The 21,839-nt window shown below is 41.8% G+C and overlaps 1 protein-coding gene across 3 annotated transcripts in view; it reads left to right on the forward strand.

The window, feature by feature from the left end:
• The first annotated feature begins 252 nt into the window (after positions 1 to 252).
• PORCN (porcupine O-acyltransferase) overlaps positions 253 to 21,839 on the forward strand; it is a 30,845-nt gene continuing 9,258 nt past the window's right edge. For 2 of the 3 annotated variants that reach the window (XR_009153161.1, XM_058166551.1), the window contains exons 1-10: positions 253 to 404; positions 2,291 to 2,435; positions 3,849 to 4,041; positions 6,906 to 6,949; positions 7,721 to 7,902; positions 9,535 to 9,665; positions 12,176 to 12,190; positions 16,883 to 17,008; positions 18,434 to 18,534; positions 19,782 to 19,858. Coding sequence is in view for 2 of the 3 variants with exons in the window: in XM_058166551.1 (XP_058022534.1) it covers positions 390 to 404; positions 2,291 to 2,435; positions 3,849 to 4,041; positions 6,906 to 6,949; positions 7,721 to 7,902; positions 9,535 to 9,665; positions 12,176 to 12,190; positions 16,883 to 17,008; positions 18,434 to 18,534; positions 19,782 to 19,858 (1,029 nt within the window). In the remaining variant the exon portion in view is untranslated. The remainder of the gene's footprint in view (positions 405 to 2,290; positions 2,436 to 3,848; positions 4,042 to 6,905; positions 6,950 to 7,720; positions 7,903 to 9,534; positions 9,666 to 12,175; positions 12,191 to 16,882; positions 17,009 to 18,433; positions 18,535 to 19,781; positions 19,859 to 21,839) is intronic. The other variant, XM_058166552.1, reaches the window with a different exon arrangement.

The following is a 21,839-nucleotide window of genomic DNA, read 5'->3' on the forward strand; positions in this document are numbered from 1 at the left end:
CCTCACCCCGCCCTTTCTCATTGGCTGGCCTTTTGCGTCTTACCCCCGTCTTTTCCATCCGATTGGCCGTTCAGCAGTTTTAACTATTCCTCTCCAGCCTTCTCATTGGTATTTTCAAGCGACCCACCTCCAACTTTAAACAGGATCGCTGCACCCCTTCCCCACCTTCTACCTCTCCTTCCTTTTTTAGTTTTCCAGCTGTTGGGGGCGGGGAGGGGAAAGAGGGAGGGAAAGACCGGTACCCACCGCAGCTCCGGAGAGCTGGGGAAAAGAGGGTGGTGCGAATAAAGACGCATCGGTGAGTTAGCCCCAACGCCGTGCCTGCCTCTTTAAGGCATGCCGCTGGAACAGCTGGCCTAAAAGGAGCTAGAGGGCCGGTGCTAGGATGGATGAGAGGCATTAAGGCAAGTTCGGTGAGAGAAGCAGAGCCGTGCCCAATAAGGGGGCGCCGAGTTCTCGCCTCTCCCGCAATGCAGCGTAGTGGGGAAGGGAAAAGGCTTCCTAGAATCTACGTCTCCGAATGAAGGGATTTCCCTTTTTCTTCCTCTGAAATGACGCGATGACCGCCGTTGCCGTGGGATTCCCATCATTAGCTCTTTCCCTTTTAAGAATAGCGCTCTTAGGAAAGCGGGCGAGTATCCCCGGGGGTGGGGGTGGGGGGTGCAGTGAGAAAGAAAAATCGGTGTGTGTGTGTGAGAGAGAGAAATTATGCTAAGAAAAGAAACGAGAAGCCAAAGGGTTACTTCGAGTTGCAGGACTGTGGTCGTTTGGTTTTCTTTTCGGATCCTTTTGTCTAAAAAGCCACGTTCTCCTCCTCCATTCTGTGCTCCAGCATTTCCTTCCTATCTCTGTACCTGCCTGCTAACGCCACTGACTAGTAAATCCGCAGGGTTCCTACTTCATGTTAAATCGTAACATGTTTTGTTTTGTTTTTTGATTGGTCTTGGCTGGTGTGACTCTGAATCGCGACGGTTTACCGAATCGTGATGAAATCACGGTGTGATGCAAATGTGCCATTCCAGCCATGTCTTCCTCCCTATTGCAATGCTTCATCAATTCATCAGATGTGTATTACTCCCCACCACCCATTTTTCTATTCCCACCCCCCATGTTGCTAGGCTTAGTGTTAAGTCAACCTTGGAAAACTGAAGTAGAATCAGAATGTAGGCTATTATTGTGCGACTGGTAACTGGCCTTCAGTTAATGATACTGCCACATACACACCCAAGGAGCTCTTTTGGAATATGTTTTTATTCCTAAACTGGGTCTACAAATAGTCAATAAGAATTAGATCCAAGTAACAAGATAGAGAAAGAGTTTGCATCAATGTAGAAGCTTTAGTCTGCTCAGCTGTACTGCAGAAATAGTCAAACTCAGTGGGGTTTAGCAGAATTTACTTCCATACAGAAATGTTTGTGGATTTATTTAGTTGATTTACATCTTTGTCTCTTCCTCCATAGAACTTGGGGCAGCAAGGATGGACGGTATTGCTACAATACCATAAACGTACAAATCACATTTTAGTTTATTATAGTCTGTGATTTCAGCTTCCATACTTAATGGTTCAGCATGTGTTGTGTACAAAATGAGACCGATTGAACAAGCCATAGTTAGGTTAATCATGAGAAACATAATCTTGCTGCTGTAGTTATATGTTTTCCAGACTCATCTCTGCTTAATATGACATTTAGAGGTGTCAGACTAAGAGAATACTTAGGCTAACTTTCCATGCTGCTGTTTCAAATCTACAGTTCTAAAACAAAAGGGAAACAATAGTTACAGAAGGGAACATTGGGTTATATTGTGCCATTGAAATAGCAGATGTGTCTGAGATTATGAATATGATTACATGGGTTTTATGTCAAGCGGTACTAGACCTGTTGACTGGCTGGTTTTGGCATGCCTAACTATAACTGGACTCACACCATGCACTGAACCGCAAATGGCCTAACCATACTGCAGGTAGTAGGCTATATCAATCTAGTTTGTGTGGTTGATTGATGTATAGTTCATTGTGTTATATGAGCCCCAGAGCACCATTATGTTTAAATAAAACACAAGCATTCTCTAACCTCACCTTTTATCTTTGTGTAAGCACGTCCTGAAACTTCAATCATTCTCCCAATAGAGGGAGATTCTTTCAACTACAATAATCCCAATTTAAGAACAGGATTTGGTGTAGTTTATTCCAGACTATTTACTCTTTGGGTTTATATACGTTTCAGAATAATCTTGACTTGTCTCCTGAGCTAACTTTAAGGGTTTGCTCTGCCTCTCTTTCTCTTTCCAGGTTGGGGCCATGGCCACTTTTACACGGGAAGAGTTTTACCAGCAGCTGTTGAGCAGTTGTGTGTTGCCAACTGCTCAGCAGGGTTTTGAACAGGTTTGGACTCTGCTGCTCTTGTGTCTAGCTTGCCGGCTTCTATGGAGGTTATGTAAGTAGAGGCTGAGTTTGTATACATGTGAGATAAAATTGAATTAGCTAGTTTCCAGCTCAATGTTGTTTGCTTGCAAACATTTCATTACCGAACTAGGTAACATCGTCCATGTGAGTGAGTGTGGGGATTGCAGCCTGTTTATATATAATAACTTATCCTACAAACTTTAGTGGTTTCTTGATTAGAGGTTTTTTTTATTGTTTGTCTGGTTTTGATCACTGTTTATCTGAACATTGGTTGCTAGAGAGGATATGTTCTAGACTTTTTGTTTCCTCCTTAGGTTTTTTATTGTCCTTTTTGAATGGTATGTAAATATGATTTATCTTGACGTGTTTATTGATGGCTGATTTACCCGAATGCCAAGCTTCCAAGAATTCCCTAACATTTTTGGATTTGACTTGTTCACAAAGGTTGATAGTTTTTTAGCAGTTTTGGTCAAGTTTTCTGACTACTAGTTAGTATTTGGGGAAGCACCCTACTAGTTTCTGCCTATCTGTGTTACATAGTAGCTGTTGCAGTCCTGGTATTATATGTTGTAGATGATATGAAGGAAATAATCCAAACAAAAACTATCATTTGCAATGCTTCAGAAATGCCTCCAGAGAATTGAGACAGTTGTCAAGTTCCAATTTATTCCTGGTGCTCTTGTTCCCTCAGCCTGCCTTGCCTTCTGCTGTAAAGTTATGGTTGCTTTCCAAAAATCCGGTGAGGCTGAAAAGGTTCTTGATAAGGTTAACATGACAGTAAAACAGTGAGTAGGGAAGGAAAGGCTATGACCTCATTTGCTTGGTGTAAAGTCCATGCTCTCTGGAAGGTCTATATATCACAATAAATGGTGGTTTATTGAGTAAGTTATAATTGGCTGGGTTCACATAACACATTCAGTGATAAACTTGGGTGGATAGGTTGGTTCCCCCCCTTCCCCAAATCCCTGTCATATTGATTGATTTCCTGGGAATCACTGGAGGCCTCAAGGAGACCAAATATTTCCATTTCAGTTTTAATTCCCTTGGTAACTTGAAATTTCAGCAGCATGATCAAGGAATGTTTTTTAAGATCTGGGGGATTATTTAAGGGTGGAGCTACAAGCTGCTTGCCTTTCAAAGACCACCACCTCCTCTTTCAACCCTTTCCGAAACAGCATAAAAAGAGATGAATGGATCTTTCCAGTGACAGCATTTTATTTCTATCAGAAAACCTTCTGTAGTGTCCAGGTGGTTGGGGAAGCCTCCAACGCTGGAGAAGTTGCCCTTCTCTGCGATAAGCTTTGGTTCACAAACATCAATGACTGAGATCATATGGTAACATTCACACACAGAGACTCCATGGTATGGCAAGGTGTGTTGGCTGAAGCCATCCATGGTGAGCTTCTCTTTCTCTCATCCAAGCTTCCCACCTCTTCTTTTCCAGCTCTGCCATCCTATGTTAAGCATCTGAGCACCGTCGCTAGTGGCTTCTATGCCCTCTACCATTTTTTTCAGCTGCAGATGGTGTGGGTTGTGCTCCTCAGCCTCTTGTGCTACCTGGTTTTATTCCTGTGTCGCCACTCAACCCAGCGTGGAGTTCTGCTCTCCATCACCATCCTCATCTATTTGCTTATGGGGTAAGTGAAGAATGTGGGAAGCATACTTGGGGGCTGATACGGCCAAGAGCAATTCATGGGGAAAGGGATAGCTAATAGCATGTTGGACCAACAGAAAGACTAGTCAATAAGGGGAACATCTCTCATAAGGGAACACAAGGTAAACAGGTGTTCTTAAGCATTGGAGGCTGGTTGCAAGAATGCACATGGTTATCCTGTTTTGGCCAGCCCCATTGTATGAGGTTTACCTACTTCATGAGTGGAAGCCACCCAAACTACCTACACTTGTCCAAATAAAAATAAATTGAATAATCCTTAGGTTTTAATAACACATTTTATTTTTTGTATTAAAACTTAACCCACCCAAACCACCCAAACCACAAAATGCTCTCAAATCAGTCCCCAGGATAGTAATCACAAAGGTGGGGCAGAGTTAACTATGTTGCTGATATTTAGGTTTATAATTTTTTTTATGGCCAGATTTATTTATTTATTTATTTATTTATTTATTTATTATTCAAATTTTTATACCGCCCTTCTCCGAAGACTCAGGGCGGTGTACAGCATAGATAAAACACATATACAAAAAAAAATTAAAATACAATATATATTTAAAAATCTGATTCCATGAGCTGAATATTTAAAATAAGTAGGTAAAATTATAAAATAAAATAACCCCGCTAAAAGTCCTCAATTAAAATTTATCATTAGGCCAGCCCTGCTTGATGAAAGAAAAAAGTCTTAAGCTCGCGCTTAAAGATCCGAAGATCAGGGAGTAAGCGTAGCCCCACGGGTAGTTCATTCCACAGGGCAGGAGCCCACACAGAGAAGGCTCTTCCCCTGGGGGCCGCCAGCCGACATTGTTTGGCCGACGGTACCCTAAGGAGGCCCTCCCTGTGAGAGCGCACAGGTCAATGGGAGGCTACTGGTGGCAGCAGGGGGTCCCGTAAATATCCCGGTCCCATGCCATGGAGCGCTTTAAAGGTGATGACCAAAACCAAAACCCTGAATCGCACCCGGAAGACCACCGGCAACCAATGCAGCCTGCGTAGGAGAGGTGTTACATGGGAGCTACGAGATGCTCCCTCTATCCCCATGCCAGCTAGTAGGTTAAATTGTCTGTCCCCATGCCAGCTAGGGTCCTCCAGATGTGTTAAATGCATCATTAGTTATGCTGTCTAGGAATTATGGAGTTATAATTTAAAATATTTGGAGATTGCCAGGTTGAGAAACGGTGAGGGTAAAGGTAAAGGTTCCTCTCGCCCATACATGTTAGTCATTCCCGACTCTAGGGGCGATGCTCATCTTCATTTCTAAGCCAAAGAGCCAGCGGTGTCTAATGATGATTCCGTGGTCATGTGACCGGCATGACTAAACACCGAAGCCACACAGAATGCTGTTACCTTCCCACCAAGGTGGTCCATATTTTTCTACTTGCATTTTTACATGCTTTCGAACTGCTAGGTTGGCAGAAGCTGGGGCAAGTAATGGGAGTTCACTCCATTATGCGGTGCTAGGGATTCGAACCACCAAACTGCCAACCTTTCTGATTGACAAGCTCAGCATCTTATCCTCTGAGCTACCGCGTCCCCCCCAGAGAAAAGCTAAGCTTATCTAAATAAAACTTTAAAGAAGTCAGCTAAGATACAATAAGCTATAATCTTTCTTAGTATCCATACCTAAACTACCATTTTAGCGCCTTCCAAATTCGCAAGCTGCATTTTTACAAAGATTTATATTCCATTTCTTTCCAAACCTGAAAGGCCCAACATTTAAGATATCTTGAAACCAATATTCATAACTACTGTAATAAGCATTCTTGTTGGTTGAATGTCCTGATTTCTGACTCTGGGGTTTGGAGGGCACAATAAGTAGCCAAGTTTGGTGAAAATGCAGCATACAGTTGACGGAGAGGGGCTAAAGTGTTAAATATATGTATGTTTATATTCTTCTTGATGGCTTTTAATGTGTATTGTGGCATATTAGTTAGATGTTAAACCAGTGGGCCAAGAAAACTGACCAATTTTTTGGTAAGCCAATGGGAAATGCAGGAAGGAGGGCATCTGTGTCAAGTATGGACAAGAATGAATTAGAATAGAATAATCTTTATTGGCCAAGTGTGTTTGGACATTGGACAAGGAATTTGTCTCTGGTGCATAAGCTCTCAATGTATATAGAAAAAACAAAGTAATAAGTCATAGAATAGATCATAAATCATAAGGTACACTAATAATCCATCAATCATAAGGCACAAACAAATCATAAATCATAAGACACCAATAGGAGAAGGTAGTAGGAAAGATGAGAAGATGAGAAAGATGAGAAGATGAGAAGGATACCGATAATAGCAATACAGCTCTACTACATGGATAAATATTTTAAGGCATTAGACAGTGCTGTGGAAATTAGGTGTTTAGTAGAGTGATGGCATGGGGGGGAGGGAAATCTGTCTTTGTGTCTAGTTGTTTTGGCATACAATGCCCTACAGATGGATCCCAAGGGGAGAAGTTGAAACAATTTATTTTCAGGATGTGAAGGGTCTGTAGATACTTTCTTAGCTGTCTTTCTGGTTCGTGCAGTACTGGATTACTGTTACTGTAACATCATAGCAATTACTGGAAGATTCCATAAATTTTGGAGTGGAAAAGCCAGAGATCAAGGAAAGCAAACTAACAAATTATAGTAGCATAATTCCTGGAATCAGGTGCATTTCTAGTCACCCAGTTCTTTGACATGAATGTATTCCTTTTTATTGGAAAGTTCAGCAAGAAGAGGATTTTGAAACTTATCTGGGTTTTAGGAAAGGAAAGATAGCAAACAAAGGACTGATACCCAAAGATAATGGTTATTTTTTTTGTTTCCTGCTTTTCCTTCCTCTTCTATAGAGAGATGCATATGGTAGACACTGTGAATTGGCATAAGATGAGAGGTAAGTGACATGTCTCCTTCTGCACACATCTTCTGGTTTGTGACAAGGTGAATCAGAATATCTATGTATTGAAAGAAAGTGCTGCCTTTCCAGAAGTATAAAGTACTGTTCAACATGTGTAGCATTCATAGCTTTATAGCTAGAAAATTCTATCAAGGCTTATAAATTGAGCTGTTATTAGAAAGAATGATACTTTTCTTGTATACAAGCTTCCATTCGTAAATCCCACTGGATCTGAACATCTTTGCTGGACTAAAGAAAAATAATTTATGTTAGTAACTCTGTGGCAACAAATTATTTAAGCTACTGTATTTTTTGGAGTATAAGACGCACTGGAGTATAAGATGCACCTTAGTTTTTAGGGAGGAAAATAAGAAAAAAGCTGATTGGCAGGTGGATTGGCCTCCCGGAATACCCCCAATCAGCTGTTCCCAGAGGTGAATTTTAGCAACAGTTTCCTTGGTTGTGAGCTCTGTGCCTTGTTTGTTTGTTTTTTTGCTTTTTTTTTCTGCCTCTGAAACTGTTTCAGAAAAAACTTTTTCCTGCCTCTGAAAGCCTCCAAAACAGAACTTCAGAAAAAAAGCCTATGAAGCTCTGTTTGGGAGCTTCTTTTGTGAAGCTCTGTTTGGGGGCTTCTTTTCTGAAGCTTCTTTCAGCCTCTGAAACCTCATTTGAGAAGCTGGGTCGGGCTACATTTGGAGTATAAGACCAAAAAATACAGTACTTGTTAAGAATGTCAGCACTGACCCTCTCTCTCATTTCTATCACTAGGTGCCCAGATGATTGTGGCAATGAAGGCTGTGTCACTGGGCTTTGATCTGGACCGGGGCGAAGTACCAACCATTCCATCCCCAGTTGAGTTCATGGGGTATATCTACTTTGTCGGAACCGTTATTTTTGGACCCTGGTTCCGCTTTCGCACCTATCTGCAGGCAGTAGAGAGCAGGAAAATAGTGAGTGTACTCTCTCTAATGTCTATTACTGACTGTGGTGGGCAAGATCTGGTTGGTGGGGAAAGGATGGGCCACATTTCAACTTTGAAGATTTATTAAAAGTGACACCTTCAGCATGGGCATTTTTCTCTAGACTTCCTATAGGTGCAGATGATCAAGGCATGACAGATTCTTTAATTTTACTATTTAGACTCATAGTTGGAAAAGTTTGGGTCATGGAGAATGAAGGACCTCTATTTTTTTTTATAGAAACCGTGCTACAATTATGTTTATGAAATGATTATTTGAACTACCTGATTGTTTTATTTCATTGGCCAAAATAGAAGCAGCCATATTTTTACTGAATAGTTGGATAGCATTCTACCTACATATTTCAGTCTTTCTTATGTAGAGGAGAAACAGTAAAGTGGAATGTTGAACACTACTCCAAACCTTTAAAGATATGTTCATGAAATATTTCTCCAAAGTGCAACCCTTCCTCTAGAGCTCACCCTCTCCCAGCTTGATGTGGCTCATTCCATTAAGACAGGATTGTACCACCTTTGTGGGGGACCGGGGAGGGATGCACTCAGTCTTTGAGTGACTTGCTACGGGCCCCGTTGCAAAACTCAGGTGGGCGGGATCTAAGAAGTAGGAAGTAAAGAAGTTCACAATTAAATGGAGGTGAACTTATTTAAAATACAATTAAATCTTATTTTCACATTTATTTACATGCTAACTCCATCATTAGAGTATCTCTAGAGTCTAAACAATTATCGGCCACCCAAGTAGAGCAGATGGGAAACACACAAGATGAGCCAACACTACATTATTGTAAGGTTCTTTTAACAGACTCTCGCAAGTCTGAAGGTACAAAACTTCCACTGTCTTTATTTACTGCCTGATAAATTAGGGCAGATCCTTTCTAAGTATCTTTCTCTGCCCGTTTCTCAGCTGTGGACTCCCTCCCCCTTTTATCTGATCATTAGACAACATTTCTACTCCTCATCTCTCAGTCATTCCCACAGACCATGATAGCAGCACTCAATTTTAATTTCATTTATATTATTAGTTTATATAATTTTGCAATTGCACTGAAATTTAAAAGCAATTAATATGGTCTTCCCATGTCTTCAGAAATCTCCTCCTCCTATTGGAGCTTAATTTTGGAAGGGATCCTGTGAATCAGATAAAGGTTTTGGCATCTATGCATGGGATTGTACCAGAGGTGGGTTTCAGCAGGTTCTGACCAGTTTTGGATAACTGATAGTGGAAATTTTGAGTAGTTCAGAGAACCGGTATATACCACCACTGACTGGCCCTGCCGCCATTTATTCTCTGCCTCCCGAGTCCCAGCTGATTGGAAATGGGGATTTTGCAGTATCCTTCCCCTGGAGTGGGGAGGGAAATTTTACAGTATTCTTTCCCTGCCATGCCCACCAAGCCTTGCCATGCCCATCAAGCCACACCCACAGAACCGGTAGTAAAAAAATTTGAAACCCACCACTGGATTGTACATTAAATGGTGAGGACTGCTTTGTAGCTGATGGAGATGCATGTGAATGAAAAATTACCACGCCTGGAATCCAGACAGAGGATGCTTCTTAAATAATGATCATTACATAGTGATTGGTTTTGGTTCTTTCCACACAGACTTTCTCCTGGTTTCAGAAGGTCTTTTTGAGCTTCTTCCTCTGCCTTGTGTGCCTCATCATGTCTACCTGCGTGGCTCCCTATCTCTTCTCATACTTCATACCTCTCTACAGCTACAGGCAACTTAGGAAGTAAGTGCCTTGCTTTGAATTGATGTTCTAAGACTCAATTTCCCATACGTTCCCACAGCTGGAAATGAGTTTGTTAAAGAGGCTTGCCAGCGGAGCTAAAGGAGCTTTCAAACACCAAATCTGAATTAAAAATTAAGTAAAACTTTAGAAAAGAAAAACTCTGAGAAATATAAAAATGAAATGTTTTGTAGTTTCTTACCTAAGTTCATGGCTCCATCAATCCTGTTCTGGCAATGCCTCTGGATTTTTAGCTGTGGCAAGACACATTTTGGATTTAATATTTTTAAAAGGACTTTTAGTATTCCCTAGATTTATTTTGGGGTTGGCTTTATGATGCTATCAGCACTGGATGAAAGGAAATGGAGTAGAATCAACTGTGCAGCTATGCCCTTGAAATGTCAGCTCATTTTATACAGCTCAGTAGCTCTACATGGATAGTTTGGAAGAAGCAGCTCATTTAATTCCCACAGACTTTCATTCTAAAACATACTGTTTAAGGAGTGTTCTACATATATGCCAGTATGTTCTGAAACGCCTCTGACTGTCTGAATGTTTTTAATAGGGTGTCATCATGCACTTGAAGATGATTGTGATATCTGTTACCATGTTTGCCCGAAAATAAGACCCTGCCTTATATTTTTTTTAACCCTGAAATAAGCGCTTGGCCTTATTTTTGGGGAGATCTTATTATTTTGGGGCATGTGGAGCAAGACGGGGTTCCTCTTACTGTCATATCTGATTTCCAGCTCTGTCTCCCTAACCCTAGCCCAGGGGTCGGCAACTTTAAACTCTCAAAGAACCACAAAGATCCTAACTGGAAGCCCCCCGTTCAATTGGGAGCCAATCAGAAGTCTGGTTCCCCCCACCATAGAGTCTCCTCCTAGCATGGCATCCTTTTCCCTCTACCTGTCCTAACTGAAAGCCCTATCGATTGTGGAGCCGACTGGCGATAAGGAGCCGCAGCAGACGGATGAAAGAGCCACATGCGGCTCCACAACTGCGGGTTGCTGACCCCTGCCCTAGCCAGAGGAAATGGTGGGGACCAGCTGCACATGCATTTAAATATTTTTGAGGAGGGCTTATTTTCAGGGGCGGCTTATTTCAGCGCAGGCGCTCAAAAGCCTGATTGGGCTTATTATCAGGGGATGTCTTTTTTTCAGGGAAACAGAGTATTAGATAGATTGGGATAGTGCCTCAGGCACCTGTTCTTGGGTCTGATGAAAAAGAAAACAGCAGATCATTAGCTGTTTAATTTAGCATTTGTCTTTACCATCAAGTAGAGATTCTTGCCAGATATTGTGTCTCAGAAGTGAAAAATGACGAGGGAAGCACCATTTACCATTGTGCTACCTCAGGCAAAAATATATATATATACATTACCGTATTTTTCGGAGTATAAAACGCTCCAGATGATAAGACGCACCTACCTTTTTTGGGAAGGAAAACAAGAAAAAAAAATCTGGCTCTGCCTCCCAGTAATTTGCCTCCTTGCAGCAAACAGCAGAGGCCCGCACGGCAATAGGCAATGGCAATCCCTGCAGCCTGAAACAGCTGGCGGTAGGGAGGCTGATCCAACCAGCAATCAACTGCTTGTGCTAATCAGGCTGTGCTGAAGCTGAAACGGGCTGTTTGCTGCTTGCTACATGGAGGTAAATTGCTGGGAGGCAGAGGCCAAAGGGTGGGGGCCAGTGGGTGAGCGGGGCTACATTCGGTGTATAAGACGCAGCCAAATTTTCACCCTCTTTTGGGGGGGGAAGTGCATCTTATACTCCAAAAAATATGATAAGTTGATTAGGACAGAGAAAATCTTTCTCTCCAGCTGAGGGTTCTTACTGGCTTATTTTGTACTTTCATCATCAGATTAAATATAGTTCTGTGGTACAGAGTTGAGCATTTATCTATGTGAACACTTGGATCACAGCAAATCCACTAGGAATTTCCTACAAATAAATTGTAGGGCTTAGATTTTATCTATGCTGATCATATATTTCTAAACGACATCTTCTTTATCTTATCGTGGGAAAAAAGAGGATAAGAACCATACTGAAGCCTGTAGTTCTGATACTTGAATGTTGTGTAATCCTACACTGCATGAAACAGAAAATCCAAGAAATATTGAGACATTTTAATGCAGGAGTAAGGAATTGTGGCTGTTCAGAAGTGGCTGAACTCCCAACTCCCATCAGTGCCAGTCAGCAACAGGGAGAGATCCTGGAAGTTGTAGCTCATCCACCTCAGTAGGACTCTGGTTTTGGATTTAACAGTTGACAGGTCAAGAGAAGCTCAACAATTGTGGCATCTTTCAACAGCACGGGGAAAAGTTGTGCATGTCATACTTTTCCCGCATGTAATTAACTTTCTCAGGAGGTGCTTTTTCAGAAAAACATAATTCAGAATGTACAGTGACTTAATTAACTTCTTTTTTCTCTTTTTCTACCAACTTTAACTTTGTTTAACCCTTCTCTCTCCTCCCTTGCTTTCTCTCATTGGGATCACATTCCTCGTGACAGGAAGCGCAGAAGCAGGTAATATGACTTAGATGATAGCAGTTGGGTTCTTCCCTGGTCAGACATCTCATTCACAATTCTTGACATCTACATGACTGTTGTCTACATCTTACCACCAGACCATTTGTTCTGTCACTTTACTGGGAACATTGTGATACGAGATTTCTTTCAAGCTTATATCAGAGATGTTTGTGACCCAGCAATTGTGGTCTTGTAGCATATTGGCATCAAATCATTAGGGCTCATCATGTGACACAATTTGTCTTCAGAAGTTTCTAATCTTGCCTGTGGCCTGTGGGCATAGATTGCTGCATTAGTAACTCCTATGGTATTACCTTGAAGCCATTCAGGGGCTTTATTCCTCCATTGCAGAGGCAGTATATATCTTACACACAGCCAATTTTGACAATTTGTCATGTTGGAAAGTGTGGTGGCAAAAATCTGAGCACAATCAGTGGACACAAACAATTACTTTTTTTATTCTTAGCATGCTATCACAGTTCCTTAGAACATTAGTAAAATTTGAAAGACATTTTTACTGAGAAGATGGGTGAAAAGCCCTTTAGTAGAATAAAACTACTGGGAAGTTATTAGACAATATTTTGGAACTCCGCTGGTTGTTGGAGAAGAAGAAAGGCTATGAAAAGCCAACACATCCCAGCTCCAAATAGCTTACCCAGGTGAATTTATGCTCCATCCACCTAATACTATGGTCAGCCCTAAACTAAAGAAATAGGTGCATTCTTGGCGCAGCAGCTTTTATTGGAAAGCAGAAAAGCAGGCAATCAGTCTGTCCACAAGACTTTCTCACCAGAAATCAGATCGCTCAGCTGGAAGCATACACTCCAGAATGGATTTTTTCTAGATCAAAGTGGAACTTCATTGGTTTCTTGAGAAGGAAATGCCACCTCATGGGTGCTGAAATAAGACATTGGAACCTAACTTGGTATAAGGTATCAGTTGGAATATATTTCAGAAGTCAGTGCTTTAACAGCAACTATTTTGCCTGTAAAGAGTATAACAAATTTAAAATCCAGGTGACTTTCCATGCCACAGGGCATCCTGCTTTCTCCAAACATTAGTTAAGAGTCATTACTTCAATAGATTCCATGACCGGAATTATCATGATGTGTTAATCCATCTCTGCTCATATTCATAGGCTATTTCCTAGCTGGAAAAATCTGTAGTCTGACTTGTTTACTTGCAAGAAAACAGCCAGAGTGAAGAACATTGTATTTACAGGCAGCTCTCGACTTATGACCATTCATTTAGCAACCATTCAAAATTATGAGGAAAAAAAGTGACGACTGGTCCTCATAGCAATCGTGATTTGGGCAACCTTGGCAACCATGATACATTTACGACAATCACAATGTCACGTGATTGCCATTTTGCCACCTTGACAGCTAGCTTCTGACAAGCAAAATCATTGGGAAGCCAGCAGATGAGATCATAAGTTGCGATTCACTTAATGACCATGATGATGTGTTTAATGACTATGGGAAAAAAAGGTCATGCAATTAGCTGCTGTCACCCGACACCTCAATTAACAATCGTACTGCTTATTGATAGATTTTCCTATCCTATAGTGGTCGTAAATCAAGGATTACCTGTATGGTGAAAAAGGCTACATTGTGTGTGTGTGTTTGTGAATAGAAGATTCCTCAGGTATGTATCTCCAGGTGCAGTTGGCTACAATTGCCATTATGCCCAATTCTGGCTGAGAAACTATTAGAGGTGCAATGGAAAGCCTTGAACAGGCCTTTTTGATTTTCTTCATAATTCCCCTCAACACTGTCAAACTATTTACTAAATCTGCACTACTATTAATCTTCTCATTGTTCCCATCACCCATCTCCTTCCACTTATGACTGAATAACTGTAACTTTATTGCTTGTATTCTTACGATTTATATTTATATTGATTGTTTCCTGATTGCTTATTTGTACCCTATGACTATCATTAAGTGTTGTACCTTATGATTTTTGATTAACATATCTTTTCTTTTATGCACAGAGAGCATATACACCAATCACACTTGGACACTAAAAAATTCTATTCTACTCTATTCTATTCCTGGCAAGAATTAATTCTTTTAAAATCACCATAGAAACCCCACCTCCTGATCCATCAGGCCTGGTCTAGCCCAGAGGAGGAATTGCCTCTAATGCAGTGTTTTCTACAGAATTTAATCAATGGGAAGCTTGCCAGGAGGGAGAGAAAGCAATTGCTTTTTCTTTAAGGGAGCATGGGAGAGAAAGGCAAGAGCAATTAGAACGAGAGCAAAAAAAAAAATGGAAGCGGAGTCAAACAGGAGAGATCTTGTCACATAATAGCCAGAAAAATATTCTTAAAATTATCTAGTTTTACATGGGAGCAGGAGGTTTTTGTGAGACTTACAGTAGGTCAGGAGATGAATCTTGGATCTAAACAATGCTAGAAAAGTATAATAGAAATCGAGTCAAGGAAATTTCTAGCATATCTCAGATTGTATAATATGAATTGCTAGGGAATGCTGGATTATCCCAGAGGACCCAGTTGTAGATTTCTAAAGTATATAAACTATTCATCCAGGAGTATTTATTTGAGAAGAGTTAAAATTCATAGCCCTGGTTGGCTTGCATGAGCTCTTCTGGATCAAGTCAGTTTCGGGTCTCACTAGATACTCTTCTTTAAGTGCCTTGAACCTCCTTTCCCGTAACTGAATTTCATCCTCTCCCTACAACAGCAATAAGGGCAGTGCGGTGGGTCAGAGGTTAAGATGCTGGGCTTTGTTGGCTGGAAAGCCGGCAGCCCAGGTTTGAGATCCGAATGCCACTTGATGGGGTGAGCTCCAGTCCTCGCCCCACCTCCTGCCAACCTAGCAGTTTGATAGCATGCAAATGCGAGTAGATAAATAGGTACCACTTTGGTGGGAAAGTAACAGTGCGCAGTGATGTCATCCTGGCTATATGATGATGGAAATGTCTTTGGACAGCGCTAGCTCAATGGCCTTGAAACAGAGATGAGCACTACCTCCTATACTTAGCAGAGTAAAATCCACAGGGATTCCTTTACCTACCTACAACAGCAGTACTTCACCATGTAGCAATCTGGCATCATGAATGAAGTCTATAAAGGCAGAGCTGCCAGAAATGAGTATGTACACGCCATTAAACATTTATACGTAGGTAGATTCTGTGGGGAAGAGCTCAAACATGAAATGAATGAAAGCAGATCTAGGAATATTTCTCAGCTAGAAAAGTTCTGCAAATAAGATTGGGGGAAATTCCAGAGGCAACAATGGAAGGATTCCCAACTGGCTATAGGAAATATTTGGAAGCTATTATTTCAGCCAAAGGAGTATTACAAATTCTGAATGTAACTTTTGCACCTACTATGTTTGCTATTTTCTTTCTACATGTAAAGTAATGCCATATACCGTGTTTCTCACATAAGAAGATCTGGACCATAAGACATACCTAGCTTTTGGGGAGGAAAACAAGAAAAAAAAATCTGCCTCTACCCCCCCACCCCAGCAATTTGCTTCCTTGTAGCAAATTGCCTGGTCAGCTTCAGCAAAACCTGATTTAGCACAAGCAGCTGATTGGTGGTTGGATTGGCTTCCTGGAATACCGCCGATCAGCTATTGCAGGCTGCAGGGATTGCCGCCACCCATCACCGTCACTTATCGCCACCTTCTCATGCCCCATTTTCAGCCTCCATGTCTCCTGTTTTGAGTCCATTCCATGGGGCAGGGATTGCCACTGTCACCTATCGCTGCTGATCCCTGCCGCCTAGAACAGGCTGAAAATGGGGTGCGTGGAGGCAGCGGCAATCCCCACAGCCTGGAACAGCTGATGAGCAGTATTCCAGGAGGCCGATCCAACCACTAACCAGCTGCTCGTGCTAAATCAGGCTGTGGTTAAACTTACCAGGCTGTTTGCTGTTGCTACAAGGAGGCAAATTGCTGGGAGGCAGAGGCCAGCAGGTGGGGGCTGGCAGGTAGGCGGGGCTTTGGCAGTATTCGCTCTATAAGACGCACAGAAATTTCCACCCACTTTTGGGGGGAGGAAAAGTGCTTCTTATAAACTGAAAAATACGATAAATAGTAAGTTTGCACTCAAATTTGCAAAAGAATGTTATATTTCATTTTGTTCCATGTACAATTTCCATTCACTTAGAGATTTATTGAAACATACAATTTGGCCAGAGGTAGCTGAACGTTTGCATGAATTTCTGCCTATTGAAGAATTGGCCTGTTTAGAGAATAGGGCTATAATTTAGAGGCCTGTGTGACTTACGACAAATGACTATCAGCATACACATTTCTTTTAATCTTTCATGCTACATGGCATATGAAGGGAAAATCTCAGGCCATTAAATCCATCTGTGTTGCCTCATCATCTATATCCGCAACTATCATTTCAAAATATTTTGCGGGGTGTGTGTGTGTGTGTGTGTCAGTGGGTTGCAACTAGAATCTTGCTTTTTTTTTCCTTTCTAACTTCACGTAGGCACTTTAGCAAACACTCAATACATACAATAGTCTCTAACCAGTGTATTGATTACTTTCTTGTTTCCTGTTTGACTTCTTTCCTTTCCTTTCTTGTGCATGCCAGGAGTACATTAATGAGGTAAGTCTCCATATAGGACCTTAAACCTCTCTTGGAAAATCGGGTGTGCAAATATTTCACGAGTTTCTAAATTCTCATCTCTTCTTATGTGCAGGTGGCTCAGGGCTTACGAGAGTGCCAGTTCTTTCCATTTCAGCAATTACTTTGTGGGCTTTCTGTCTGAAACTACAGCTACCCTGGCAGGATCAGGTTTTACAGAGGAAAAGGAGAATTTGAAATGGTAAGAGGGGGTGGAAGATGGCGCCTGGAATCCTTTGCTTGTAAACTTCAAATTCTCAAAGCACAATTGGGAACAAAGAAGGCAAATCGGAAACGTATTAAAATATATATATGAAAAGCCTAGTCTGGCGAAGATATGATATCTTTTAGGAACGAAGTAAAAGATCATTTTTCTTTTAGATTTGGGTAATCCTCATACATTTGTTACTGTTTTTATTCCTAGTCTTCTTTTGTTCTTTCTCTCAGTTTTTCTCCAATGAGTTTAAGGTGATGTGCACGATTCCTGGATGCAAAAAAACAAAACAAAAAAAACCCAACAATTTTTTTTTAAAAAAACCACGTATTCTTTGCTCCAAGGTGTCCTTTTCCACAGTGGTTTTCTAAAATCATTACTCTTCAGGTTATGGAAGCTGATGAAAAAAAATCTGCCATGTTAATTTAATTGGGAAAATCATCCAAGGCAATCCAAGGATGGGCAGAATAATATTGCTTGCTTAATTATAAACATAGTTTTGTTGCTTAATGCATATTTAATTATTAATAATACAGTATTTCAAAATTGATTATAAGGCTAACTGCAATGTTGTGGGAGAAACAGAACTGACCTGACCTTGGTGTACTCGCTTATGAAATCATTGCAGTGGTGGGTTACTACCAGTTCAGTCTGGATCTTGCGAACCGGTAGTAACGGTGAGAGGCTTTGCCCTCCTGCCCATACATCATCACGGACGATCTGCGCATGCACAGAAGCTTTTGTACATGTGCAGAGAAGCGCCGTGCAGTGGTGGTGAAATCCAAATGTTTTTACTACCAGTTCTGTGGCCGTGGCTTGGTGGGCATGGCAGGGGAAGGATACTGCAAAATCTCCATTCCCACCCCACTCTGGAGCTAGCCAGAGATGGTATTTGCTGGTTCTCTGAACTGCTCAAAATTTCCGCTACCGGTTCTCCAGAACCTGTCAGAACCTGCTGGATTTCACCCCTGCCGCGTGCGCGCTCCTGTTGCGAACCAGTAGCAAAGGTAAGTGGGACCCACCCCTGAATCATTGCTCCACAGTGGTTTCAGAAGACCGATGGTAGTCCATAAGTTGAAAAAGACTGTCCACCTGTTTCTTTTACTTGTTCTTGAGATGTTTGGGTGTGATTTCCATGGGAACCACAAAACGGAGTTCTTTCATTCCTATTTTTAAAACAAATGCGTTGTTTGCTTCAGATTCTGGAGCCTGTTATTTTTTTATATTCAAGTCACTTTCCTGGAACAGCCATCAGACAATTTCTAAAGTTCCTGCTAAGATAGAAAAGACCCCAGGAGCTTCACATCTTTTTAAATATGCCAGTTGGACAATTCAGGCTCAATAGATCCCTGATATCAGAGATCCCCCCTGCGTTCTGCCCCAAGTAATTGTTGATTCATTTCTCCTTTTTAGGGACCTGAGAGTGTCTCATCCTCTGAGGGTGGAGTTGCCACGTTCTATGGTGGAGGTGGTCACCAGCTGGAACCTGCCTATGTCACGATGGCTAAACTCCTGTGAGAATGCTTATATCTGTCTTGTCTGTAGGACACTTTGTGTGTTCTGAGTGGAGCTCTTAGCTTTAAGTGCCTGTGCCTAAAATCCTGTCAATGACTCCACCAGATGGAGGAGGTCGTATTTCTGGCTCTTCTTTGTTTGCATTCCTGCTCTTATTACTAAAAGGTTTCAATAATAATGGTTATATTAGCTGTGGGTGAAGGGAATACATCTAAAAAAACAGGATGAAGAAAAGCTCGGCTAGATGCTTCCTATTTTTATGGATCTTTTGGTAAGTGCAGAGATAGACCAAGGATGGTTTTAACTTGTGGGCTGTAGACTTTCAGACATTTCTAAAGTAATTGCAGTAAGATGATTGATTCAGTCATGGTTTGGTTAGGATCATATACGCTTTCTGCTCTCACTGTGGTTTATAAATAGCCAAGTTCATACGTTAAACCAAAACTAAACAAAGGATATTTTACATTGCACTTTGAGTGATAACAATTTTGGAGTTGTGAATTAAGGAATGGATAAAACAACTCAATTTGTATGACAGAAGATGGACTGTGGGCTGTGCTTGCTAGTCTTATTTCTACTGATGCATTATGTTCATTGGATTTTGCCCCTCACTTACATGGTCTGAAGCTATGGGGCTGCCTTCCTAGATGTCACATGTGATTTTAGAATCACTTCTGGGAAGGCTACTTCTGTAGGACTGTGTTGCAGCATGTGGGGAACTGTGAAATTGCACGATAGAAGCAACCCCACACAAACACACACCTACATTGCTGGTGATGGGATTCTAATCACATAGCTGTAAAAAAATATACAGCTAAAATTATTTTTTGACAAATCCCAAATAATTGTCTATTTTGCTAATTTGTTTTCAAGAGATGCAGGGCCTCCTATAAAGTCTGATCTTGATCAGCGACAGATTCAAACCAGAAACAGGGAATAATCAGGCATAATTAACCTTCAGGATTTGTTACCAGAAACGTGATGGCCATCAGCATACTTGCTTTTAAGCAGTTTGAATAAAGCCACAAAAGCCATGGCTACAAGAAACCATTAGATGGATTAAAACTCTATTCAGAGGCAATTTTTTATGAAAGCCGATGGTTTGAGAGATACCAGTAGCTTCCAAAAGGATGCTAATAGCTCAGCCTCATAGAGGAACTGGACATATAATTCCTTAATGATTGGAACTGGGATTTTTGGGGAGGGCGAGAGAAATGACTCAGCTGACCAATTCCATCTATTTCAGATGTTTTTAAGAACTCCTTGAAACTGGGGACCTTCTCGGCCATCATTGTAACCTACGCAGCTAGTGCCCTCTTACATGTGAGTATCCCTTTATAAACTCTATAAACTTTATAAACATATTCCATTTCTGGATCTTGCAGCATAAACAAATCTTTAAAAGTCTGAGGGCCAATCCTTAAATGTGGTCAAATTAGTGTACTGTGAGGGAATCTCAGTGCATCACTGTATAATGATCTACAAATTCCAACTTCTAGTTACTTGTCCCATACGTGCAGTAATCAGTAAGTCAGGTGATATTTAGGAGAGATTGAGCAAGATAGAATGGCTGGAAATACACAGATAAATAAATAAATACATAAATTCCTTTTTGGAGTAAAGGATGGTATTTTTCCTCCTTGTACTCTCTCTAGAATTTTTGACCAGATTCTTCCATAAAGGCAAATTGTTTCTCAGGGGCTAGGACGTTGAGCTTGTCGATCGAAAGGTCGGCAGCTCAGCGGTTCGAATCCCTAGTGCTGCCGTGTAACAGGGTGAGCTCCCGTTACTTGTCCCAGCTTCTGCCAACCTAGCAGTTTTGAAAGCACGTTGTTCTGTCTCCGTCCTCACTTTGGAGTAACGAGCTGGCCTACAGCCAGTGGTTACACGGCTCCTATCGGTCCTGGCTGAGAAAACGCAGCTGCCTGCCAAAAAGTTCAAACAGATTAAGACTTCAGCTCACTTCGACACGGTTCAGCTAATTTGCTTCCCGTAGAAGTGAGAGCAGTCCCAAAGCTCCACCCTTCCCTTTGATGACGCCGCCTCTCTAATCTTCTGAAGCACGGGTCAGTCCAGGCTTGATTAGTATGGTTATCAGCTGCGTCTGTAGGCGTAGCCTGAGGAAGGGAGGAATCAGGGGATGTCGGCCTCATTATGTCCTCCGAATGGCCTGGTTCTGGCTCCTGGAGCTGGGCCAAAGGAATCGGTGCTCCTGAGGTAAGCCTTACCGGCCCTTCCCCCTCACTCTCAGAGTCACTTTCGGGCATGGGGCCAGGTTTGGGGGCTGGAGCTACAACCCATGTAAAAATGCAAGTAGAAAAAATAGGGACCACCTTTGGTGGGAAGGTAACAGCGTTCCGTGCGCCTTTGGCGTTGAGTCATGCCGGCCACATGACCACGGAGACGTCTTCAGACAGTGCTGGCTCTTCGGCTTTGAAACGGAGATGAGCACTGCCCCCTAGAGTCGGCAACGACTAGCACATATGTGCGAGGAGAACCTTTACCTTTTTAACTAGCCTTTACCCATTTGTATATGCCTGTCGGGGTTTGTTTCAGCACACACAAACAGACACAAATTATCTTCAGCAGGATTCAAATTACATAAGAAACTTCTTTATATACAATACCATACAGGAGAATTCAGCATACAAAATCCGGAACACAGAAGCAATATTCATAGAAGCAAGTCATTACAGAGTAGAGAGATACAGAAGCTAATATATTGTACAGAGACACTCATTAGAAGCCAAACCAACTTTTATATACACTTTATTAAGTCTAAGCCACACCCAGACTCCAAACTGTCTTATGGTCCCATACTATGTTTCAGTTACCAAACAGCCCTTATTGGCTGACCTGTTGCTATGCCCTATTCCAGTTCATGAATATACTCTGACAAAGCCAACTATGTGAAGGTTGGATTTATGGGAGTTTCAGGGTACAGCAGATTTATTTCCTCAGAGGATCAATAGTGTAAGTCCACTAAAATTTTCTCCCTGCCTCATAATTACCAGGGGAGTTTTCTTTTTCTCTTTCATTTCTTTCTTTCTCCTCAGTGCTTTGGCCTGGCTCACTGTCCGTCCCGTCTCTCCCCCCCTGCCCCTCTGCTCCCCGCCTTCCCCTCCCCCCCGCTGGCCTGTGGAGGAGAACTACAATACTGATCCGGCCCTTGAAGAAATCCAGTTTGACACCCGTGGTTTATATAGTCCGGCTGACTTTAACATTGTCAGAGCTGCTATCATATGCTAAAGCTTCACATTCACCAGCTGTCAGTCTGCCATAAACTTTGGGGGGAGGGAGCCGG

The sequence above is a fragment of the Ahaetulla prasina genome, chromosome 2, assembly GCF_028640845.1.
Source record: "Ahaetulla prasina isolate Xishuangbanna chromosome 2, ASM2864084v1, whole genome shotgun sequence".
Lineage (NCBI taxonomy): Eukaryota > Metazoa > Chordata > Lepidosauria > Squamata > Colubridae > Ahaetulla > Ahaetulla prasina.